General features: G+C 42.6%; 1 protein-coding gene across 1 annotated transcript in view; it reads right to left on the minus strand.

Annotated features, from left to right (window-relative positions):
• Positions 1-857: 857 nt before the first annotated feature.
• The window catches only part of gng12a (guanine nucleotide binding protein (G protein), gamma 12a), a 31,541-nt gene continuing 5,238 nt past the window's right edge, over positions 858-27,160 (minus strand). The window contains exons 2-3 of the mRNA XM_028593140.1: positions 2,500-2,608; positions 858-1,786 (exon numbers count right to left, since the gene is read on the minus strand). Of these exons, the coding sequence (XP_028448941.1) occupies positions 1,661-1,786; positions 2,500-2,592 (219 nt within the window). The 5' untranslated portion in view covers positions 2,593-2,608 and the 3' untranslated portion in view covers positions 858-1,660. The remainder of the gene's footprint in view (positions 1,787-2,499; positions 2,609-27,160) is intronic.

Here is a 27,160-nt window from a genome sequence, read left to right on the forward strand (position 1 = left end):
TTGTGAGGAGCAAGTAGGCGTGGCTCACGGTGCGTTGCGTAACACTGGCTGACGTGCTCCGTGGCGTCACCGTGTTGAACGTATCGTACCACAGAACGTTTTCAGATGCAAATGGCTACAGTCTCATTCAGACGCTTATTTCGATGCTTTTTAAATGCAGTACCATTGGTTTGGCTTGGTCCCCCGGGTCTTCATTACACAGTTGTTGCCCTGCAAAGAAATTCAGCAATGCATAAAGCATTTTCATTTATGCTCCACTCACTCTGTTTTTTTTTTTTTTTTTTTACATATACAGCTGACAAAAGCATCACAGCACCGGGGTCACATTTATCCCAATGGCTTGAAATCTGAGCATAGATGATGGTGGATTAGAGATGTTTCTATGGAATGTATCTCCAAATGATGGTTCATTAAAATCAGATACAGACAACAATGCATCACAGTAATCATACTGCCAATACCAGACAGGAAAACGATGGATTTAAACAGCAATGAGGATTGTCCTGAACCAGTCAGAGCTGGGTTGCAGAATACTTTGAGCATCTGAATTTCACACCCGATATAGGGACATTACTGCCCCCCCACCCCCCCCTCCATCCCCCAAATCGAAGATACATCATGGTAACATTCAATTAGAGGCTCCATGTAAACCCTGACCACTGAATTCAAGCAGTGTTGTAGTCAAGACCACCTAAACCAAGACCAAGTAATCACCAAGACCAGAGTTTATCGAGACCAAGACCAAGATCAAGGAATGGCGAGAAAGAGTCAAGACCAAGACCAGACCAGTGCCAGACTGCCTGTCTCTCGCATTCACTTTCTTGGGAGTGCATGATAGAAGGAGGGGGGGGCTTAACAGTAACACATTTTCAAATTAGAAATGAGATTGGTTGCATTTGAAGCTTTGTGATTGGAAGTTTTACATCCAATCATAACGACAATTAGGCCACTTAGTGATATCCCTGCAGTTGTGGTCCTGACCGGTCTTGAAATACATTCCCAAGTCCACTTTATCCGAGTCAGAGACCAGCCCGAGTAAATATGAGGTCGATTCCGAGACGAGACAGAGACATTCAAAAAGTGGTCTTGAGACCAAGACCGATCTTGAGTACTACAACACTGGAATTCAGTGATCGAAACTGGTGGGAAGACTGAAGCCACATGATAAGAGCCATTATTATCCATCTTAAAACTAATATGCTTTTTAAGGACTGAAAGGAAACTTCGGCTGTAGGGATCCATTTAAGGCAAACCAGAGAGACAGCAACAGTCATCTCCCAATGGACATGAGACTGTTTACATACAGTAGGGTATGGACCAAATCCATCACGGAGGAGTGCCAGTGCTATTACAATATTCTGCTGTTGATTACTATTTAAGCAACATTATGTACCTGATGCCCATTGCAACTCACACAGCCCAAGTCTTAAGAGTTAATGGTCAGAGCTCAAACTGAACAGTGGCATTAGTGTGGCCTTCTTTTGCTCACTATAAACTGCTGTTTTTGAGAAACTCCTGGTTGAATTGCTGACTTGTTAACAGAACCGGTGAACACATGGTAATGATACGATCGCAGTCCACCCTTCACTCCTCCCAGCAAAAAGAATACAGCAACATTAATAAGCAAACAAATAAACGCATAAAGGCTACGTGGCATCCACTACAATATAGTGCAGTGCTTTTTGTCCTTGAAGGGATTTTCTGAGGCAGGGATGCCCATAAGGAGAGGGTCGTTTCTGGCGTGTTCACTGCAGTAGTTCATAAGGTCTGCAGAGGCCTTGGATACCTGCAGAAACGATGGAAGACAGAGACACAACTTTAGTTATTAAGAAGTACGACGTGGCTTTCGAAGGGTAGCACTCACGTGATCACATGATTAGTCATCATGCCAACTGCTATAAGTATTATGAATCATATTTCTGTATATCTGTATAATATCTGTTTCAGTGCGTCTGTGTCCGGCAGCGTCAGATGGACCAAGAGTCTGGTTCTGTCTGAGATTTTGGCCTGTTTAAAGGATGTTTTTTCTCGTTGCTGTTGCACCAAATGCTTGCTCTTTTGGGGAATTGTTGGGTCTCTGTAAATCATAGAGTATGGTCTAAACCTACTGGGTTGATATCTGTAAAGTGTCCTGAGATAACTCCTGTTATGATTTGACACTATAAATAAAATTGAAATCCAACCAGCCAATCAGATGCAAAGTTGTTCCCTTCAGTGCATTTTGCCACATTGTCCATTCTTATAAATAGCTCCTTAAATTATAAGTACACATGATTTTATCTCATTAAATAAAAATATTTTTTTGACCCTCTTTGATATCCCCGGTAGCATTTAACGTGTGAAATTTACAACAATTTGATATATTTATAATACATAAGTAGGGATGGAATCATAGAAAATTGGCTAAAATGGAAACAAAAACAGAACAGGGATGGGGATGGGGAAACAAAAAAGGGAAAAATAAGATGCCCTTGAAAGTGCTTTATTGTTGCACTGTACCTTTATCCTCTCAATGCTGGCCTCTATTCTCAGCTGCTGCACCGTCCGCCGAGCATGGGCGATGTTATTGGAACCGTGAGCCTTGGAAGACATCCTGGGCAGTACAGCGCTGTAACAAAGGACAACAAAGAACAGCTTGAATAACGCTGAAGAGAATGAGACGTTGGTGTACGATTCATTGTGCTTGTTGTGTCTAAGAAAAAGTCGTATTTCTGGTCAAGTCGGGAGGCAGAAAATGACAGTTGTCAACTTGTCACATTGGGAATGCACTTCCTACACCGTCTCGACAGCAGGAAAGGTCCACACTTGTTTCAGTAATAACTTGGTTGCGATGACGACAGCTGCTACGTGCAAAAACCATCTTGTGCATCAGATAAAATCAACAGGACGATAAGCGGAGAATAAAGAAGCATTAAGCCAGTAACACGATGCTGGGTCAGAGTGTTACATGAATATTTAGTCGGTACTGCAGGGGTGTACGTACAGATGTTCTGCTCTTCCTCTTCTCCTGCCGGGTTGTTCATCACCAACAAGGTTTGTTTTATTTTTTTTTTATCAAAAAGTACACACACAAAGTTGAGGCACACACATGCACCCATGGGCATATGCATGCTCTTTGTTTTAGGTTTCTATGCAATTCTGCTGAAAACTCCAGTGGATTTATATTTCTTTTTGCCTTTTTTTTTTCTGTTGGGTTTAAGAGTCCCTTTTTGCAAGCAGCGCAGTCCCCCTGCTGCCAGACATGGCACAACAATGCCACTTTGTTTCAGTGAGTGCACAGTGTGAAATATGAGCCCGGCTGATAGGTGCTAATCTACAACAATGACTTACAAATCTGACATTGCAGGGTATCTAGATTTAAACAAAATGTTGCAGCAACGTAAAGATTTCCGCGTGTCAGAGAGTGTGTGACTGAGGGGGCTGATGTCTGGGAGCGGAGCGCTTGGAGCGCTGCAGTGGGCCTTCCTGCTAATCATTTACAGACTGGATGAGAACAGGCCCGGACACATCCTGCAGTCCATGTGGGAGCCCTGGCTCCCATGTCTCTCCACTGCACTTTTATTGCCATTTGTTTGTGTTTCTCATAGAAACACGCGTGCACACGCACACACACACACACACACACACACACACACACACACACACACACACACACACACACACACACACACATTTACTTTAGCATTTTGCAAAACACATTCTTTCACCGAAATGGGGGGAAACAGGAAGCTTCCAGTACAGTTTCTCAGAAGTTTATTGTGAAATTTACAAGAAAAGCTTCTGCAGGCTCAAGTTTTTTTTTTTTTTTTTAATAATAAAATGAAAATAAAGTTGCAAGTTAACATGCCATAGCAATTAAATAGGCCTTTTGTTCCATCTGCATATTGTCATAATGTTTTCAATTTTTTTTGTTGATTTCATTTACTTCATTCAGGTTCTATGGTCACAGCAACTGTAAATAAAAGGGTAACACAGGGGCAGTGAATGCAACAGTTGAGCATGAAGTCCCTTTTTATAGCAAACCATAACATTTGCCTCTATTTTGGTTTTGTCCAGCCTGTCTGCATCCCGTTTTCCCTGCAGGATGTAGTCCTTCCAGACACCCTCTGATGCCTGCAGCTCTTCCTTGTTTCAGGAACAAAGAAGGAGGGAGGAATGAAGGCACACGCAAAAAAAACGGAAATAGGGAAGGGAAGGACAATCTTCCGACTTGTGCAAGGGCTGATTAGAGAGTTTTATTTCTAGATAAGCAATCACTGCGAAGGCAACGCAGCCAGAGACGACTCCGAGAGCTAACATGTTATTGATAACATGAAAGTGAGACATGAAAAGGCTCATGCTGTACAATGCAGAGTGAACAATCCTCCACAGGAAATATTAGCTTAGTCATAAAGGCGAGGCACCACAGCAGGTGAAGATGGCGAAAAAAAAAAAATCATTTTATCCATACATGATGAGTGAGGGTGTTAATTTCTATAGTCTGGATGAGTCTTTAGATGGATCTGAGCCCCACATATTTGCTTCTCTGAAAAACATCGGTTCGGTCTGAGATGACATGGTGCAGCCAATGACTTTTTTTTTTTTGCTCACTGGAAATCAGTTTCGAGGCAGTCTTTCAACTGGGGAACAGGTTAGTCACCAACTTCTTAGTACTCCTCTTCAAACACTTTTTATGAACACATAATTTACTGTTGCCAGGCAAGAACTTGGATTTCCTGGCTCTACTGAGCAAACCAGTTTGCATAGTTGTATAAATTGTGCAATATGCAAACACAAAAAAAAAAGAAGCTGCTGATCAAGTACAACAATGAATACAGAGATAACATGAGAACTGTAAACAGCCTTCGCACGGCAGGGCTGCAGGGAATGTTACACACGTTTGGAGAACTGCTTCCTGCTTGGAGAGGGAGAAGTGAGAGAGTGATGGCGATTAGCTTGGAGCGAGCCTCTAGAGTCATAGTGACGTGTAGTTACATTTTGCGAGAGGTGCACGTCAGGCTACGGCGTAGGGCCCGCGTAGACGCAAAGGGGTCTGTGGGGGTACGCCGTCGATTCGACGCAGGACCATAAAAAGGCCTTTACTCCACAACTCTGTGGAGACAGGTCTGGCAATGCAAGACTACAGGGCACACTGTTTGGGGATTTGCCAATGTTGTTATATGAGCGAACAGAATTATTGGTCTACTCTCTTTCTGTAGTCTCGCATTGCCAGACCTTCCTCCACAGCGCTGCGGAGGAGGGTCTGGCTAGTCCACACAGCATTCTGGGATGGGAGTAAAACGTGCTCTGGTTTATTGGCATTTCTTTAAACCAATCACAATCGTCTTGGGCGGTTCTAAGCTCCGGACGGAACAAAGAGGGACATCCGGCGGAATTTCCGGCGGCACCGGAGCAATCCCGGAAGTGGAACATCAAGGATATAAACTACTCTCTCTGTAATGCCAAAATACCAGTTGGACCAGCATGTGGAGTAGAAGAAGAGGCAATTAAATCATGAAGAGGTGGGAAGAGAAACCTCAATCCCACCGGCACTTAGAAGTGATTCTCGCACGCAAACCATGCCTACTGAGTCACCTCAGTCAAACTGTGCAGCCCCTGTGATGTGATGCCAGCTACTACCAGCAGCACCGGTCTGACTCTGCAACTCTATGGGAGGGCACTATGGGTGTGTGTGTGTGTGTGTGTGTGTGTGTGTGTGTGTGTGGCATTAAGCACCACCATGTACTTATAGGAGCCTTGCAAAAACGTTACCTCCAAGGATCAGAAAAGACCACCCCCCTTCACAGCCCACCCTATCACAATACACACACACACACACACACACACACACACACACACACACACACACACACACACACACACACACACACACACAGGACCACCTACTGCACAGAGAAGCACAGCCCCTCCCACTCTGCTCTACCTTACACACACAAATCCACCCGCACACATGCGATTCATTAGCACAGTGTACAAAGTGCCAAGAACAGGGAGCCATTATGACTCAGTGTGCATTAACACCAACACTCAGAAATGAAAATGTGTGTGTGTGTGTGTGTGTGTGTGTGTGTGTGTTATGCTGCTACTACACTGCTGCAGCTCAGATGCAAAGAAAACTCTTAAATGTGCTGCTGACGAACCCAAACGACAGCCATTAAAGGCTAAAAGAAGAGTCGGTCCTGTTAAGTGTACAGTATGTGTGGTCCCGTCACAGAGTATCTGAGGCTTTTCACACTGGAGGAGCTTTTGTAATAAAGTAACAACCACTGGAAATAAACTGCTTTAGGGCTTTAAGAATTGCCGGCTGCCCTTTAAGCGTGACATGTATGAGGTGATGAGAGGTAGGCAGAGATCACATCCAAATACTTGCATTTAGTTCACCCCGAAATCACAAGCAGGTCATTATCGACCCTCTGTTGTGGCTTGGAAGACTTTGAAAACACAGTACGTTCGCAAACATAGTTCAGTTTTTAAAAGAAAAATGGTAATAGACATTGTCGGGTATAAATTTCTGTCAGCTTCATTAACTTCAATAACTTGAAGCGGTCTTGGGTAAGAACTTATGTAGACCGAGGCTGGAATTATGCTTCTGTGAAGACAAGGGCTGGGTAATATGTCGACATTATATCGATATCATGATTAGGGTTGGGTGCCGAAACACGGTTCCACTATGTGTGTCGCGCTATTCTCCGACACGCACTGCTGATAGACGGCTTTTCGTACACGCTCCGAAACGGATGTAAAAATATCACACTTACCTAGCTAGCTACCGTAAACGTAGGCTACTTTTAAAATGGCATATTTTCCCTCTGGGCTCCCCAAAACGGACGTAAAAGCATATTAACCATTCGCAGACAGCACGTGATCGCTAGTAAACATATTGCACTTGCTCTGCTAGTCTATCGTTCAGGACAAGACCCTGTAGCCTGGTGGTGGGGGAGGCAGGACAGCCTCCCCAAATTGTCTGCCCTTTCAAACTCCTACCTGGGTGCGTACAGGCCTCTTGGACACCGTCTGAGAGAGTTTTGTCCTGTGCAGGACATGCCATAAGCCAGGAGAGGTGTCCTATCTTGCCAGAGAAGGCAAATATGGTAATTTTCCTGCAAAAGAACTGCTAAAGTTTGAAGCTGGTTGGCATACCAACTCAACATTTATTTTGTTGTTACTTGTTGACAGTGTAACTGTTATTTGGTCAATAATATTGTGATATTTAATATTCTATATATGGCCCAGCCCTATAGGAGACACTTCAACGTCTCTGCGGAGTGCGGACCTACACAGAGAAGGGCGTTATTGCTAACAGCAGGTCGCCTCCCAAATCCCCCCCCAAAAAACGGGTCCGGGTAACCAGCAAGCAGAACAAGCTGCAAACACGCATGGTAAACACAGTTGCCTCTCAGCATGTTAGCAAAAAAAAAAAACACCGCTGTTTTTTCCAAGTACAGCCTCACAGAGCTGCTAGCATGGCTGTACACACAGGCTGGTCGTCCTGCACATACTGCAGGGAGAACTGATTGTGCACAAGAACTTTACTTTCTTATCTGCTAAAATCCCAAAATCAAAGCCGACATATAACTGCCAGTAACACTTATGGCGACGATGCTAAAAACTCCCGGATCTACTGCCTGCGGTCTGTCTGGCTTTTTATATCAGCTGAGAGGTGAAGAACAGTGAATTGTGGAAAGGCGATATTTGGAGTCTAGACAGATGTCTGCTGCTGCTTTGAACAAAAGAGAGTTCAAAGACTTGGGACCAAGCCACAAGCCAGTATATTGGTTGTTCTCCCTTGTGTGCAAACACAAACACACACACAAGCGCATGCACGTGCGCACGCACGCACACACACACACACACACACACACACACACACACAAAATCATTGCCAGGGGTGGAGCGGGGGGTGGCTTCTGGGCCTCCAGCCCCAAATCCTTCAGGCAACTTGACTGTCTTTCAGAGGCTGTAGTAGTCTATTATGAAATTGCTTGAAAAAAAAAATATATATATATAGCTGTAAAAAAAATGACTCCCCTAGGTTTGCGCTGAGCCCCGAATGTTTATAGCCAGCAGAGATGGGGACTCAAGTCTGAGACTCGGACTCGAGTCCCACTTAAGTCGCACAAACAGCTGACTTCAGACTTGACTTGCGACTCGACCCAAAAGACTTCAGACTTGACTCGGACTCGAGCTTCAAGACTCGTCAACAACCTGTTTCCATGCAATTATTGCTTTTTAAATCTAAATGTATTCATGTATTTCTATTTCTTTTATTGGCGTTGGGGAAACGTATGACGAGCTGCATGTGCTGCAAAACAGACTAAAAACTGACTGAAAACGGACTAAAAACGGACTGAAAACGGACTAAAAACGGACTGTAAACATACTAAAAATGGACTGAAAACTGACTAACAACGGACTGAAAACTGACGATTCAGCTTCACCAAAATGAAGACTGATAAACGTAGTCCTTAACTATTTTGGTACAAACATTTACCCACCATGTGGCAGATAGCCCTCTCAGAATTATTCGATAAATGGAATATTTACCCACATTTGGCACTTGGTGAGTGTTAATTTTGGACTTGTTTACAACATCTGGCTCCTCCCCCTGCAAGCAGGAGTTTCCAAGTCTGCAAGCTAAAAGTAGCCTTCTCATACTATGTGCTGCCAGTCAGCACTTTTCCAGCTGAATGAAAAACCGTATCTCGCTACACCTAAAACATGACCCCCGCGCTGGAGTTTGTTGCCGAGCAGATCAGATTAGTGCTTCTGTGTGCACTCCCCTCCTGCTTTACTATAAACAGCGGCCTGTTCTCACTTGGTTACCGTGCTTACCAAACAAAATAACACTCAAGTCATCAGTCCTGTTGCTGAGTAAAGTGGGATTGTGTTTATGGGCCAGAGGGAGAGACTGGGGCTGCTGAGTGTGTGGGTCTTTTAGAGAGAACGGGTGAGGCAGGGAGGAGATGGTGTGGGCACTTGTTCATACTGTGAGAACCACCAGAGTGACATCACTACTTTCCCACCAGAAATAAAGGCAGCCACTGTAACGTAGTTGACGTTGACAACATCGCAATGATTGTTTTTTTTTTAAAAGATACATTTTTTGGGGGCATTTTAGGCCTTTATTTGTATAGGACAGCTGAAGCTGTGAAGGGGGAGAAAGGGGGGGAACGACATGCGGCGTAGGGCCGCAGCCCAAAGTGGAACCCGTGGCCGCTGCGTCGAGGAGTAAACCTCTATATATGGGTGCGCGCTCTACCAGTTGAGCTACCCAGGCGCACGCAATGATTGCTGTTGATGTGGATGCTTACCAGGATAAATAGAAACCATAGAGACAGGAGGACCTTGAATGTAGGGCATCGCAAGTAGGAATGCAAAGGGGCTAAACTTTCCATGGAAAGTTTCCGGGAAGTTCCTGAAAATTTTCTGGTAAATTTCTGGAAACTTTCTGGAAACTTTTCATGGAAAGTTTAGCTGGGGAATTTTGGAAACATTCCAATTTGGAAACTTTCATGGGAATTAACGGGAATTAACAGGAATAAACAGGAATCAATGGGAATAAACTGGATATTTTTAATATTGTATATATGTATATATATATATATATATATATATATAAAGTTTAGTTGGGGAATTTTGGAAACATTCCAATTTTGATTTACTATGGTTAGTGGGCTATACAATTAACACACACAGGTTAATAATAGCAATGGGTTATGTATCCCCCCCCCCCAAAAAAAACCTCCTGTATTTTAAATACGAAATGTTGGCAAGTATGTAGTAGCCTATGCTGATTACTGCGTGTGTGCATGTCATTTACGAATATAGGGAGGGCATTCAACTGAAGTTGCCTTAAATCAGGTTGTCTTAACCAAGGTTATTATTTTTTGCAACTACATTTAAGTTCCCTCTTATAGACTAACCATATTATAACAAGCAATATTAAAAACATCCAGTTTATTCCCGTTAATTCCCATGGAAAGTTTCCAACTTAGAAAATTCCCGGAATTTTGCAACCCTAATCGCAAGTCATGTACAGTTTTAAGCGGAGCTGAAGCAACTAATCGGTCAACAGAAAATGAACGGAAACTATTCAGATAATTTGATTAATCACTTCGGCTGTTTAATCAAGCAAACAGACCCAAATACTTGCTGGCTGCAGTTTCTCCAATGTGAGGAGTTGCTGCTTTTCTCCATTTGATTTCATTGTAAACGGAACATCTTTGGGTTTTAGACTGTTGGTTGGACAAAACATTTAAAAACGTCCCCTCTCGGACCCTCAAACCTCATGATGAGTATTCCCCACTATTTAGTCAGACTAATCAATTCATCAGAAACAATCCTCACATTGAACAATAATGAAAAAGAATGTTATTTGCGGCCCTAACCCTTACAGTAAGAGTAGTAAAAGCAATGTATCAGCTGAATGCAAGTACAGCCCACAGTGAAGACCATACAGCTGAGAGGACACGGAGTTGCAGCACCACCCCAGAGAGGCAGGTATGGCCGCTGAGATAAGTGAAGCTGTCAGGACCCCACCCAGGCCACTGGCTGCACACTCAGTACAAAGGGAATACTGGGAAATTCACTGTCCTCTACGCCGGTCTGCAAGACTGCATGATTGTGATTGGCCGAAAGGGTATTCATCATTCCCAATGCAAGCAGACGTTTCCAGGAAAAGCTGCAGGCTTTTGCGAAGCTTAATGGAAAGTTGTGTCGCTTGAACATGTGGTGCTACAAATGACACAACTGTGTGTGTTTTCTTTTTCTGTATCACCATGAAAACGTTTCAGTTCAACTTCAATATAGTCGGTTCTCGGAATCTGGCAAACTGCACAATCCTGTAAGTACTGTGGCTCGACAGGATAAAAAACTAAACAATCCAGCATACTGTCAAACAGTCACACATTGTCTAGACAGAAGACTAGACTGGACTCATTTCTGCAGGGTTTCTAAACCCTAAATTCATGCGCAATTACTAGAGGCTCATTCCTGTCCAAATAAACTATGAATGATTCCTTGTTTCAAGCACAGACTAGATGGCTGACAAGTTCTGCTGCAGGAATGACAAGGCTACCCAGTGAACTCAATTCAAAAGCACTTAGCTATTAAAAAGCTGCATGTCAGGTTAGATAAGGTAAGCACATCCATGAGATAGCAAGCCAAGAAAGTTAATCAGTGTTCTTAAACATGATGATACAGCAGGATAGTGTGAACACAGTGGACTGCACATACAGTGGCTCTTACTGAAGAGGAGCAGGGACTCCGACTGCCTGACATAATGACAGATAACGGTGATAACAGAGGGGGTGGGGGCAAGTAACACTCTGCTATGTAAGGATTTAGCAGAAAACATAAAACAATCCCTAGCCGGGCCACCTGTGATTAGCCTCCGCTCTACACAGAGCACAGTTCACACACTCATCCACTTGACTAAATGTTGCCTAATTTAGACGTGCAGAGTAATGGTGCAGCAGAGATTCATTGCACATACAAAATAAATAACTTGAAGGCTGTCCTTTTATCCTTTTCCCAAGTTAATAATTTGTTTAATTTATGGATGAATACACATGGAAGGTCACACGCTTTTGGCAGAAGAGTTATGGGCGTTATTTCACATCGTTAAAACAACGGCCAAAACTCTGTCCTTGACTTTTTTGGCCTCTCTCTCTTTGCACACCAGTGAGTCGGGCGGTGAAATATGGCTCCTGGGGCTGCTGAGTAGGCCATTTTAAGCTAGCACTGTCAGCCATCCTGTTAGCCCATTGTTGAGATGGCTAATTATCAGCTGTGTAATCCGAAATGTGGGTGCAGTGCGGTTTTAATGTTATGGGGAATGTAGTGTAAGTGTAGCGTATAGCCAAGTGAAGGTTATAATGTATACCTGCAGCAGGTGTAAGGTGGGGGGGGGGGGGTCAGCTGGCCTGGGTGCACCAGAATATGACACTGAACACCTTGAGCTTTATTTTGAAAAATATATGCAAGGTGCCCATTTCATGCAGACCCCTTGGTGGTCTTTGGGTTTAAGGCACTGCCAACAACCGCAATGTCTACCGTTCGATTCCAGCAAATGACCTTGTGCACAAAAAATTATAAATATGTAAATAAAGTGTTCAAATCCAACCCCCAATAAGGCTTACAACATGCAACAATAATAAGTAACAACAGAGTAAGGCTGGGCAATATATCAATACTACTGTTTATCGATATTGTGATACAAGATTAGATATCTTCTTAGATTTTGGATCTCGTAATATGGCATAAGTGTTTTCTTTTCCTGGTTTGACAGGCTGTATCACAGTAAAGCGATGTAATTTTCTAAACTTTCCTTACTTCTAGCTGTTCTATTATTTGCCTTTAACCACTTAGTCATTATATCCATGGTATTTATGATTATTGGTAAAAAATTGTCAAGCCTATTATACCGTTGCGATATCATTATCGAGATATTTAGTCCAAAATATCGTGATAATAGATTTTCATCCATATCGCCCGGCTCTACAACAGAGACAGCCTTGGCCTGGGTTTACCTGAAGTTTTCATATCAACAGTCTAATTACTGTAATAGCGTAGTGCAGGTAGTGAAGACACAAGCTAAAAACGCACTACACAACAAGGGCCTAATTCACACCTCTACAATGCAAGAGACACATCATGAGAAAGAAGACAAGGAGAAACTGCAAAAATGCACATAAGAAAGAATGAAGGGTAACAACAATAACTGGAATGTGTTGTTTCCATTGATGTAACTGCCAAATGGGCTTTTTGCATTCCTTCCACAGGAAGGTCCGGAGGTATGAGACAATTATGTAAAAGTCTGGTGCTCAACGAGTATTAAGACGCAACCCCTGGCTTTACACGTCACACACAGCATGCCAGACATTTGGGAGCAACACAAAAACAGACACAAAGGGCAGCCAGTGGCTCGGTGATATCATTAGCAGCTGGAGTATGCACTAAAAATAACCAACAGGTCTGTGTTGTTTCTGGCTACAGTGGAGCTGCTTTCAGCTAAAAACTCCCCCAAGAGTGACAAAGTGTTACTAACTGACAGCTGGGTGTCATCCAGATTAGCAAGGTCTCTCTGCAGTTTCCACTGAGGTGTCTGTGAGACTCTGGTTCTCCCAGTAATGGGCCATTATCAAGCCCAGAGCAGCCCAAAACAAACAGAGGCCTTTGGCAGATAATGCCCTTCAGACGTCACTGCAGACGCACAGAGTGTGACATGCAGGAGACACAGGCGACCTGCCAGGCAGCGTCTCTCTGCTCTCCCCTCGGAAAACAAACAGCATTGTTGTAAAAAAAAAAAATGAACAAAAGAAAGCTTAGTGAGAGCCGAGTGGAGTTTGCTGGAATGGATGCAGGGAGTGGGGAAGAAAGTTGTAGGAAAAGATGTGTGCTTTGCAACTGAGACTGAGATAAGAGAGTGTGTGTGTGTGTGTGTGTGTGTGTGTGTGTGTGTGTGTGTGTGTGTGTGTGTGTGTGTGTGTGTGAGAGAGAGCTGGAGAATGCAAGCCGTGCAGCTGTGTGTATGTTGCATTTGGTCGCACGCCAAAAAAAATCGGCTGCCGGCGACAGGAACGCCGTAAAACTTAAAGCTATTGTGAGCGCTTTTGCCTTTTTTCGCCTCCGTCTCGCTTCTCTTCTGAAAGCTACTATTCATGACGAAAGCAGGGGAGATACTACACAATGGATCTGCGTCTCTCGCCCCAACACGGCCCTGCCTATATGGAACAATAAACAAACATGTTCAGTCTTTCCAGTCTCCACCCCTGAGCTGGTCCAACTGCGTGTTACTACTCCGGCGAGGGTGGAATAGATAGAGAAGGCCAAAGGTCCATCGTAGAGCCCCTCCTCCATGCTGGAGCTGGAGCAGGAAGGGTTAAACAACAGCGTGCATGGATGGAATCATTGATAAAGACCTGGACGTCACACAGCTCATTAGACAACAATGTAAAGGTCGTAAAGGAGTTCGTTTTTCAAATAAAGAGGATTAGTCAGAGGGTGACATAAATGGGGATGGACTGTGTGTGTGTGTGCACGTGTGTGAGTCAGAATGTAAGTGGATATTGGTGATATTTAGGTATAGAATAAACATTGTTAATGAGTTAATGAAATATAATGACAATTTTTGTCTGCTCACTATGCTTAAGGTTATTCCACAGAATCAATAGATTAAGTCCTGTAATAGTCCGGCAATACCTTGCGGTAAAGACAGTACTAAGAAAAATACTCGGAAATCAGTCTGCTGTGAAATCAATAGCAGCTACCAATCCTGGTAAACAGGACAAAGGGATTAGGGGTGGAAAAATGCAGGCTGTATGACTTCCTCTGTCAGGATTGTTGGGGGGAGAGAGAGAGAGAGAGAAAGAGTGTGTGTGTGTGAGTGAGAGAGAGAGCAAACAGAGCTTTCTATACCTTAAGAAAAGTTAAACACACATTCACTTTTCATTTTATATAGTGTTAAAGTTGATTAACTAAAATCCCTGCATGTACAGCTGCACTAGGAGGATCTCTGTTCTACTGCCAAGAGAAAACACACCAAACTATGTAGTTCCTAGACTCACACTATTGTAAAGCATTTCTATAAAAACATCGCAATATTAATAGGAACGACCGCTCGTATGGCACCAGAATGCCTAAAAAGGATGGATATACAGCTCCGCAATAAGGGATTGCAGCATATCTTTGTAGCCTACGCGTAGCTGCTGTAGCTGATGTGACGTGTGCCTCTTCAAATACATCTCAACACATGTCAGCAGCTACACAATCACCCAAGAACTACAGTATGATTGGTCAGCTTGTGTCTGCTCCTATAAGTTCCGGATGCCAGTGGAGAACATTAAGCACATTGAAGAAGAAGAGTCTCAGTAATCTTCTCCTTTTCAGCACCACCAGGACTAGAAAAGCCGTTTCCACTGTTTAACTGTTGATTGCACAAAAGAAGCAATCAGAAGATGCCATCAATTCGGGCAGAACACAGCTCACTTAGTGGTTTACACAGGTTTGCAGAGGACTTTGGTGCACATATTTGGCAGGAGGTTTAGGAGTCCTCCTTCAAGAAAATGTTAATTTTTTCAATAAAAAAAAAGAAATTTCACATCATTTAGGACCGTTATTATTTCCATATCTGTGTCTAAAACATTGTAAAAACCAGAGCAGATAATAAATAAACAAGTCCTCATTGATTTTACATTCATTCGGCTTAGGTGGTCCCCAAAACGGCTTGGGTGCTGCACCTAAAGGTCGTGACACACTGACCAGACGGCCAAACGTCAGCAGAAAAGGCAGTTGGGCTGATCAGTCTCCCCGAGTCGGTCAAAAAAGTGCCTCGGAACACACCGAAGAGACGAGACGTAATGCATCTCTATAACAGCAGGCGGCGCTAATCTGTATTGTTGCCCAAAAATGAAAACCGGCAGCTGATTGGACGAACGCGTCACGTAGGTCTGGTTTCTCCGGAAATTCAAAGCCAGGCTGTCATGGCGGCTTGCTCAGAATACGATCTCATATTGTGCTAAAATAGTTCACTGAAACATGTTTCTGAAAACATTTTAAGCGAGAAATAGGCCGTGCAGTTGCTGAATCTGTCTTCATTTCAGATCGACAAAGGTCAGTTTAAAAGATTTTTGTCAGATTTTGAGAGACTCTAGTCACCTCATTCCGCTCCCCGTTTCCGGGTTAGCACTCTACCAATCAGATGAGTCATTTGAGTCTGACTGCCGGCAGTGCCCGCCCCCGCCGATTATACATGTCAAATCGGCCAAAATGAAGGCCAACGGCCCCTCGGACGAACGACGGCACGGAACACACCGAACAGACTCGAGTCAATGACCTCACCAGACTGTTCAACGGCCGATTATCGGCTCGGTGTGTCAGCGCCTTAAGCCTTATAATAATGGGGAAAACCCTGCTCTCTCATGACATCCTCATAAAACCTTGTATTTATACAAATAATACATGTAGCTGAATGTGTTTAAATGTGTAGGTGTAGGTGCCCATGTGTGTGTGAGAGTAGATTTGTGAATACACATATTTTTACATATTGTTCCTTTGCTTCTGCAGTGCATGTTATTTAACCCTTGTGTCGTCTTCCCGTAACTTTTTGGTTTTCTGGGTCAAAATGTAAAATTTTAATTCTTTTTCCAGTATTTTTGGCCATCTTTTTCGACACTTTTGTCACTTTTCCCGATGTTTTTGTCGATTTCTTTCCTGTGCTTTTTTTTTTTTTTTTTTTTTTTTTTTTTTACCAAATGCTATAAAATTGAATAAAACACCCAAATTTAATTAAAGTAGTGAACTGATCATTTATTTTTACTTTTGACAGCTTGGTTGAAAGAAACCCAAATGTCTGACATAGAAACTTTTTGAAAATGGGTCAAATTTGACCCCGAGGACAACAGGAGGGTTAAATATTCATTATCTTTACTTTAATCATTGTCTAGTTTTTCATGTTTTCTATTTTAGTGTTATGTTACTGTATGTCATCTATTTGGCATTGCAACAAAAGCTATGACCCATTAATGCAAAAGAAGCATGATTGAAACGGAAATTTGGGACAGGAAGGGAAAAGCAAGTCTGCACCTGCATCCCCATTTTCAGAGCGCTCATATACCTCCTGTTGCACGAGACATTAGTCAATGTTTTGCCAGCGCCTCACGAAATCAGCGGACAATCCAGAAGCTGTGCTAATGTGCTTACTCCAGTGTGTCGGCTCTGAGGGTGACATTTATTTGTCTACAAGCTGCTGACCTCTGTCTCTGCAGGTCAGAGTTCAACAGGCAGGCTGGGACAGTGTAAGTATCGTTTTCTCTCTCAAATTCCGAGTGTGAGCAGTTTCTCTTACTTGTGTATCGTCTCTGTACTGAACTTAGATAAGGGAAAGAACAAAGGGCTTGATATGTGAGAGTTGCACCTGAAAGTTAGTTTTAATAGTTTCAATAGTCTAAAATAAACTACCCCTAACACAGAGCACCTGTCTATTTAGAACAATAGACAAAGAGGATGGTAGGGCTGCACAATATATCTTTTTTTTTTTTTTCGTATCGTCATCGCTGCAAAAGAGTTAGTTAGTTAGTTGAAAGAAAATATCAGTAGAAAAACTGCACTTTAAAATGTCTGGGTGCCTGGGTGAGGCTAGGTAGAGTAGAGCAGTATATATATATATATATATATATATATATATATATATATATATATATATATATATATATATATATATATATATATATATATATATATATATAGAGAGAGAGAGAGAGAGAGAGAGAGAGAGAGAGAGAGAGAGGCTCAGTCCTTGATGCAGAGGTCGCGGGTTCGGTTCCAACCTGCGGCACTTTCCTGTATGGCATCCTCCCTCTCTCTTCCCTTTCACATCTAAGTTGTCACAATAAAGGCCTAAATGCCACAAAACCAATTATCTTTTTTTTTTAGTGGTGCCTTTTAAATTCAATTCAATGTTCAATTTGTTCAATAAAAGAATGTTGGAAATGATTTCCTTTCATTTGTTTTATATTCAACAAACAATTTGTTGCATTTTAGCAGAATACTGAAATCAGCAGAAATGCAGAACTGAGTACACTTTAATATCCGTTTATTTGTGATATTCAACGACGTTGTTGCATATTTTCCTTATATTGTACAGCCTCTCAAATGTGGCACTATCCTTGTACCTGAACCTGTCGCCTGCAGGAAAACGGGTGATAACTTCAGGAGTGATGAACGACGAGTCACATGCTGTCTACTAGTGTCTTTATCTATAGCACTTAGTGCGTACAGTTCAGAACCCAGTGATCCACACATTATCTGCAGGAAAAGAGGGACATGTCTGAATAAACAAACAGGACAGGAATGACCGGCATGAGATTACTGCATGTGACACCTCGAGAGCTGTTGCATGAGGAGTGAGCCATGCACAAACCCACGCACATACGCATTCAAAAAACAGGAACAAATTAGTGCAAAGTGTCTATTATAGGACTGATGCCTAATTCCTCGAGTTATACTTGGAAAAATGCAACAGTCACTGTGACAAAAGCACATTCATGACATTACTGGAGTACTGGCACAAGTGGAAACAGTATTATCGAGTTAATATTAACTGATGAATAGCCACTTGCAAACTGATAAGTTCATGACTACATTATCACGAGCATTTACTGTGCTACTGTAGGCCGGGTGACTGATTATTGATGGCTTTATGAGCGAGTTGAAGACCTTGGTCATTGCCGAGCAGAAAGAAGGACGAGGTCAGAACTAAAGGCCAAGAGCAGAGAGAATAAGGGCCCTATTTTAACGATCCAAGAGCATGGCGTGAAGTGCCTGGCTCAGGTGCGTTTAGGGCGTGTCCGAATCCACTTTTGCTAGATTAACGGCGGAATAAAAGAGTCTGTGCGCCAGGCGCGTGGTTCAAAAGGGTTATATTAGTGTCTTCATTAATTCATAGGTGTGTTTTGGGCGTAACATGCAATAAACCAATCAGAGTGTCATCTCCCATTCCCTTTAAAAGCCAGGCGCGTTTGGACCTTGGCGCATTGCTATTATGATGGCGGATTTGCACCGTAATATTTTTATTTTTAATCTTTTGCCTCTTTGTGTGCTGCTGCGTGTCCGTGTGTGTGTAACAAGCATAGTGTGCGCGTGCTGTGCGTGAGCCTAGGTGCATTTTATTAATGCGCTGTTAAAATAACAATGAAATGCTGTGCTACAGACTTTTTTGTTGTTGGTCAATGGCAAAATCACTTTCCGCTGCCTCAAGATAGCAATACGCCAAGAATGCACCTGAACACACCTCCCTGTAAGACCAGCACGCCCATGGGCGCCCAGTTAGGCGCAGGTGCATTTGCTATTTAAACGACGCGGGTGCTGGACGGGAAATTAAAAACGCGTCGGTCTTAAACTAGCAAAGACACTTGTGTCGGGCTTTGCGCTGCGCTGCACCGGGTGCGAGATAGGGCCCTGAGACTCAAAACAGAAGACTGAACGCATAGAAATGTTTAGAGAAAAAAATTATTGGTCATTTACTGGTGCATTATTATTTGCTCTTATCCATAGAAGATCCAATTAAAGGAGTCCAGATCTACAAGGATCAATCGATTAGTTGTCATCTTTTAAAATATCGCCAACTATTTTTTTCCGGTTGAAAGAATTCTCTGATTGCAGCTTCCTAAATGTGAATATTGTTCTAGTTTCTTCACTCCTCTGTGACACTAAACTGAATATCTTTGAGTTGTGGACAAAACAAGATATTTGATGACGTCATCTTGGGTTTTGGGAAACACTGATCGGCATATTTCATTATTTTACGTCACATTTTAAAGACCAAACATCTAAACGATTAATTGAGAAAATATTCTACAGATTAATTGACAATGAAAATAATCATTATTAGAAAAAAGGAAAAAAGAAAGGGCAACATTGAAGCAGCAGAGGCTAAAATATCTGGACTTTTAGTTCCTAGTAAGGGTCAAGGTCAGACAAAATGACTGGATCCTATGTTTCCCATAATGCAACTGGTATCTTTCATTAGACACGTCCTGCCTATTAAATGTCCGCTTCTTTCACATTCCACACCTGCAGTTAACCATGAATGTCTGTACAAAAGTTTGTGCCAATCGGTTAGATGTGTTATTATTATTATTATATTATCATATTTCTCAGGATAACTGATAACTTTGACGTGCTGTTGGCACTACAGGAAGTCAGAGGATCACCATAATCATTAGGGTTTATCATCTGTGGAAAATGAATGTCTGAGTAAAAGATATTCCTGGACCAACAGACCGACAGACGGACATCGCCAACATAGAGTCATGCCGCTAGCATGGGTACATATTTTAGTCAAGTCCCAGCTGTGATAACCAATAACTAATGATGACATCATCAGGGTTATTTTTTTCAAACTTTGGAAAGCTCCGTGTACAAGTCAAAGATTACACTAAACAACTGTTTGCACATGCTGTGTAGTACTCTTTGTGAACTGAACTTCATGTTTAAAATAGGTGCATCCCTTTAAGAAGGGAAGCACATAAAAGGATAAATGAAAGAATGCCATCGCTGCATACAATCCAAACAAAATCCCCCCCAAAAAGAACCCTGAAGTCACTCAAGATGTTGCATTATGGGGCATTTCATGTGACTCCAGGATTACATTCCAGTCATGCCACTGAAAGTACTTTTGGTTTTTAAACATCTGCAGAGATACAGAGGCAGAGGAAGCAGAGAGGGAAAGTGGAGACAAACGGAAATTCCCCAAACCCATCTTGCATCACTTTAAAAAATAAACGTCTAGAAAAACTAATCAAATTAAAGCAAGTCAGATAAATCAAATAGATTCAGTATGTTTAACCGATATTTAGGAAAGGGAGGCATGAAATTTGTAGTTAAAATACATTAAGAATAAAGGCAGACAGACTCTCAGACAGATGCATTGACTTACATACAGCCAGATTGACTTACACCCCCCCACACACACACACACACACACACACACACAGACACACTGACACCCACACACACACAGGGGCCTGAGATACTATTAATCAGAAACCACATGAATAGCCGCTCCTCCCTCCAACCACTGTGACTCCGTTCATCTCACAGTTTCAAAGACCTGCCGGGCGGAGGAAGAGGCTCACTCTGTGGGTCACACTGAGGCCACTTCCTCTGCCGCCCACCCGGAATCCCTTAAAAAATTAGGTTTGCCTCCTCCTCCTCCTCTTCATCCTCCCTTCGTCTCCCTTTACTTCCTCTGCCTTCATGCTCTATCCATTTCTCAAGCACACAAAGGTCCACTCCGAGGTCACTAGGTCCACCTTGTGTCAGTCAAACAAGTGGCTTTGTTTGTTTTAATTAAGTAACTGTGAACACTGCTTTGGAGTTCAATTCAAGTTTGGTTCCATTTGGTCTGCGGGAGGCGTAACAAAACGGTCAATTCCGGATAATCCACAGAATGCTGCTTGGCTAAAGTAGGAAACTTCAAACCCAACTCTACTGTGGTAACGTCTTCTACATATAGGGTAGGGTACCGGTGATAGAGTACTAGAGTCCTGGACACGGACTTAAATCTGTCTCCAGTCGCTATTCTCTAGACTCTTGACTTGGACTCGCGCACTGATGACTTGGACTCGATTTAATGAAATCAGACTTGGACATTCCTGAAATAGGACTCGGAAGTTGGATGAAATATCTACTTTTGTGTGCAATAGGTTATTAAAATTTGATATAAGATATTGATATATATTTAGTCTGTAACCCCCTTTATGCAGGGGCAGGAAATGTGTCCTCCTGCAACTGTAGTTCATGATGCATGCGCGCCCCCTTACTAATGCTGCGTTCCAGGCAGCCCGTAACCCGTGTTTACAAAACTTTTTGCCCGTCAAAGTGCCCTGGAACGGCAGTCAAACCCGTAACTTACTACCCGTGAACTCGTACCAGTCCGTTGTACTCCCAGTTACAGTTTTTGACGTCACAAACACATAAACAACAATGGCGACCCCTGTTGGTGCTGTACAGACGCCGGTGATTAACGGTGAGAAATAGAAATAAATAGACATAAATAAGCAACATAAAGTAATTCCGCACATTGTAATCAAAACAATACACATACAATTGTGTACTACTACAGGTTATGGTTCTTAAATGAAGCCCAAAATATGTCGCCGACTAGAAATCCTTAGTATCAGCTAGTGCTAGCTAACGTTAACGTTGGGTAGCCGCTAGCTAACGTTAACGTTAGGTAGCCTAACCTGAACCCTGCCAACGGCAAAATGTTTAGCTAGCCAGCTTTGACGTGTACCAAATGCAGTGTTTCCTTTAGGATTTTTTTTAGCAGTGGGGGCAGGTCCGAACACCCCCCCCATGAAACGGAACTGACACTTTGCTGCAACACAAACATATATATTTATTCACATCTACACACAATGAGGCATATTTTCAGTTGTGATTGAACTGTAGTTTTTGAGTTACTATATAGGCCAACTTTGATCTTGACATATAGGCTAAGCATTCTGTAGCAAATAACAATAAACCCACTATTAATTACATTATATTAATGCAGTGTCACTACTTCAGCATGGAAATAATGCACCTAAAATACAAACGTTCTCCAACATGCACTCTAACAATATTTCTGATACCGTGGGGGGCAGAAATGTTGCCGTGTGGGGGCGCCACGCAAATCAACATAGAGGAAACACTGAAATGTCATTATTTTAATCATCAGACGCACAAATCTGCTGTACATGAACGTAACTAAACCGACTTTCACTCGCGCAAGTGAAGTGAGCAACCACTTGTGCGAAGATCATCAGACCAGAGCCGCAGAAGGGTTTGTCGTGACTTGGCCTGGAACGCTACAGAGTCGTGAGTCGCGACTTGAAGTCGTAACTTACGGGCTAAAAATTGTGTCTGGAACGCAGCATTAGTGTTCACATTTGAAGGATGTAGAGGGAACGCGCCCCGGGTCACCGTTCACCTTCACGGATTTTACATCCCCTGCTGGAAAGAGCACCGCTAAATGTTACATTTGTGAACGCTGGTAACAGAGACTCGACTTGGACTCTGACTCTTCTTTAGTGACTCGAACTTGGGCTCGGACACCGGCGACTCTGGACTCGACTCGGATTCGAACTCAGATAATGGTGACTCGACTCGGACGTGGACTCAGACTGGAACCCTGGGGACTTGAGACTTGACTTGGACTCGACAGTTGGTGACTTGACTACAACACTGGTGTGTACAGAGACTAAATCATCCCCCCCCCCTTGATTGGAGTCAGTGTGGAATGTCTGAGTTGCAGATTCTGAGGCTGATTGCTCCCGGTCATTTTTTTTCTTGTTCACACAATCAGATAAGTGTCTAGCTTTGCAATAAGAAGCCGGCCCGTGCAGAGGGAACATTGCCTTTTTGTTACAGTCCGGAGAGGTAAGAGCACAAGGAGCCACTGTACGAGAACCATTCCTGAACAACATGTGAGGCCTTGTTCCACCGTGCACCAGAACGGAGCCAATGACTTGATGAATCATACTCAGACAAAGCCTTGGAGCTCTTCAGATGTGGGCCCATTTGACAGAGTGTGAAGGAGGCACCTGATTTTAGCAACTGAGACTGTGGACAAGGGAGACAGGCAGTGGCTGTGCATCTCTCAGGGCACCTGTTTCTGCTCGCCTTAAACACAGTAACATAGTGTGGCATCGGACAAAAACTTTGGGGCCCCGAGGACTTTGAGGCAACAAAAGGGGGTGCAGTCTCTCCTCACAGACACTTGTGAGTCGCTGATGCGAGCCCCTATTACACAGGTGTCCAGCTCCTTTCCAGAGTCCCGACTAGGCCTCAGTGAGGAAGTGCGCACACACACACACACACACACACACACACACACACAAACACACACACCTTTGTTTGGGATACCAGTAAACTTCCCCATAGACTCATTAAGGAACTCATAAAAGGCACTAAAAAAATGAAAGAATCCATCAAAGTGTCACTGTTTCTCCATTCTGCACACACACACACACACTCACACACACACACACACACACACACACACACACACACACACACACACACACACACACACACACACACACACACACACACACACACACACACACACACACACACACACACAGCTGAATTTGCATGCTGATTCCACTGTAAGTGTTATGAATGACTCCATTTATGTTGAAAAGCCCACTCTGCCGAAAAAAATACTGTCAACATATGTATTCACAACCATTCCTGGTCTTCATTACACGTCTGACAGGAAGCGTGTTCTAGCCGGCCGGACTCTCTCCGCCTGAGACAGGATGTGCCCATATTTGGGCTATGGAAATGCGGTGTACTGTATGTCAGAGGAAATAACATAAGCGAGGAGAGTTTTTGTCCTCACATAAGGTGCGTCTTCCTGTGAGTGGGAGTCCTTCAAAGCACTTTACCCGGTCCAAACAGACAGAAGGATTGGCATTACATTACAAGCCTACAAACTGGGACTATACAGGAAACTTTGGACTACAATGTAATCACATGTGCAAAGTCTCTCACAGACATTAGGTTTCATTTATCCTCAAATGCACGCATGGACAAAGGTATACATGCAGGGTGCATTGTATCACAAAATTAAGAGGTAATTTATAGGGAAAACATTTTTAGAAAATAATGATTTCCAAAATGTAGACTGTTACACGTGTTAATTTCTTTTTTAATTTGTCAACCGAGACAAACCTAACCCTATTAACATTATTTTGAGGGCTTTTTCTTTTTTTATAGATAGTAGAGACATAGAAAAGAGGGGAGACAGAGGGGATGACATGCAGCAAAGGGCCACAGGTCGGATTCACACACACACACACACACACACACGCGCCATTCATGTGGTTCAGAAACCACATGAATGGCTGCTCCTCCCTAGTACCACTGTGACAGCGTTCAACAGTTTCAAAGGCACATAAAAAAGAAAGAAACCACTGCTGTGAGAGAACTGACGACGGCCATCCTGTCCGAGGCCGACATGGAGCTCATGTGCATGCTCGCTCCGTTCAGTGAGGAAAAATGTCTGACCATCTCCATGACTGCCCCAATCCAGGCCAAATAACAGACGTCAGATGAGAGTGACCTGCGAGTTCTTGGGGGGGGAGGGATTTTGATGGCTGGTACACAGCCCTCACACATCTTCACTTGGCCTCTGCCCAGAACCTATGCTGCAAAGAACTGTGTTTCCTGGACAAAAATGACAGTGAGATTTAACTATCTAACTTATTATTTTTTTTTATTAAATAGGTTTTAACATGAAGTCATAACTTTCAATTTTCATTATTTAAACCACAAAATGGGCGATTTGCTTTGACAGACAATACAGTAAAGCATGTAATATAATATTTAGTCAAAGAGTATAGAAAGAATCACAAGAAGCATGGACAAGTGAAGGTCTTGTTAAACAAATGGGGATTTACTGTATATTAATGAAAACTGTACCTAATAAATTGGCATCCAAGCTAAACTAAACCACGCGCACGCTAGCTTTTTAAATAGGTTTACCCTGACACACACACACACACACACACACACACACACACACACACACACACACACACACACACATTCTATCTCTCTCATAAGAATAAACAGAAAAGACTAAGTGTAATAGACACGTTTAATAAAAAGCTTAGAGTATGTTTGGACCACCTGGCAGTGACAGATGGGGTGTGTGTGTGTGTGTGTGTGTGTGTGTGTGTGTGTGTGTGTGTGTGTGTGTGCGTGTGTGTGTGTGTGTGCGTGTTAACTATCCATGGTGTTAACTAATAGCCAGTCAGAGGGCACCACCATGTGGCAGAAACAAGGTACTGCAGATTGGTGGATGATAACTACTAGGGCAGCTTGATTAAGGAAAAAAAAAATCATAATCACAATTATTTTGGGCAATACTGAAATCACAATTATTTAACATGATTACTCATTGACTTTTGGAAAGGTGTTGCATTTATTGAACTGAATACTTTTCCCCATTGAACCCTTTTACATTCAGAACACAAGACAAAATAAGAGTTTACTTCCAAAATGCAATGTGCAAGATAATAGTTCTTCTCGATTACACTGTTTTTGTGATCGTTGGGAGCCGAAAGCCCAATCAAAGTTGGATTCATTGCACAGCCCTTATGCTGTAACTAGGCTACCGTGTTATTCTATGACTGTGCCAACCATTGTGGTGATATAACAGCATTTAGTAGTTTGCTTTCTTCTACTTAAACCTGGTAAAAACAGCTCGTTTCACACATAAAATATGTAAACACCAAACGGCGTTTTCATGCTGAAGATATTGAGAACGTATCACATAGAGCCCCATTTTGTTCCTCTCTACTACTCGAGGGGCTGGCTTCAAATGATGTACAGTATTACACACTATATATATGTACTCACTCGCCCTTTTCATTCCGGTCTGTCCCCACACACACACAGATTGCATTTGGAAGGTTGAAGATGACAATAAATAATAATAATAATTTAAAAAAAGTTAAAATAGGCTTAAAAATAGGAGTATATTATTGTCAACAGTACTGATCTATATATATATATTCACTCTCCTTTTTCATAGGAGACATTCATCTTGGTTCTACTGTCTACAAACACTACATTACCTATTGTTTACATTTGTGTGAAATAGTGAAACATTGTATTATATTATCAGGCTATATTACCAACTCATCTGCCTGTAAATTTCACGCCTTGAACCCCACACAGATCCGCCTGGCATTTAGAAACATGTACCAAGCATTCATGAACAACATTCATGAACAACTTCTCAGCCCCGTTGACTAACCTTGACAGTTTGCAAATCTAACCTCAGATCAGTGTCTACGAGGAACTTACACCTTGGACAGAGTTTACACTCTAAACACACCTGCCTTCACTGCTTCCTGCTCTCCGTCCAATCACAGTTGAGGATGCTTCTTTCCTGCGGCTGTCACCCTACTGAACTCTTGCTCTGCTTCCCGGTGACAATTCACCCCCCTGCACACCCACCCGCCCCCCACCCTGTTCTATTTATTTATTTACAAATGTACATACTGTAATTACACCGATACATAGCCATATTCTACTGCTCTTCATACTATTCATGCTGCACATACAGGTTTTCTTATTACTCTTATAATGTTACCACACTGCACATAGCTGTACATACTGTACATATCTGTCTATATGGTTCATTCAGAATATCCATATTTATTCTGTTTTTCTTATTATATATTCTGCTAATACACTGCATATATCTATATTATTCTTACTACTAGTATAATGTCACTGCTACTACATTGCACATATCTGTAGATGTTGTTCATATTACATAGCCCTATTTATTCTGCTCTTTAACATTGCAATATATTTCTTGTCCTGCCTATGCTCCACCTGTCTATACTATGTATATCACATTGCACTTTTCTGCTTTTTTGGACTTCTGGTTAGACGCAAACTGCATTTCGTTGTCTTTGTACTTGTACACTGCACAATGACACTAAAGTTGAATCCAATCTAATCTAATCTAAAGAGTCGTGTGCAGCGTTGGCAGCAAACTGAAGCCCTCTGAACAACCTGAACCTGAAGCGTTTGTAATCAATCATGGAGCTGGTTTTAAGCTACTATTCGGTAATGGAAGGAGTTCGTTTAA

The sequence above is a fragment of the Perca flavescens genome, chromosome 12, assembly GCF_004354835.1.
Source record: "Perca flavescens isolate YP-PL-M2 chromosome 12, PFLA_1.0, whole genome shotgun sequence".
NCBI lineage: Eukaryota > Metazoa > Chordata > Actinopteri > Perciformes > Percidae > Perca > Perca flavescens.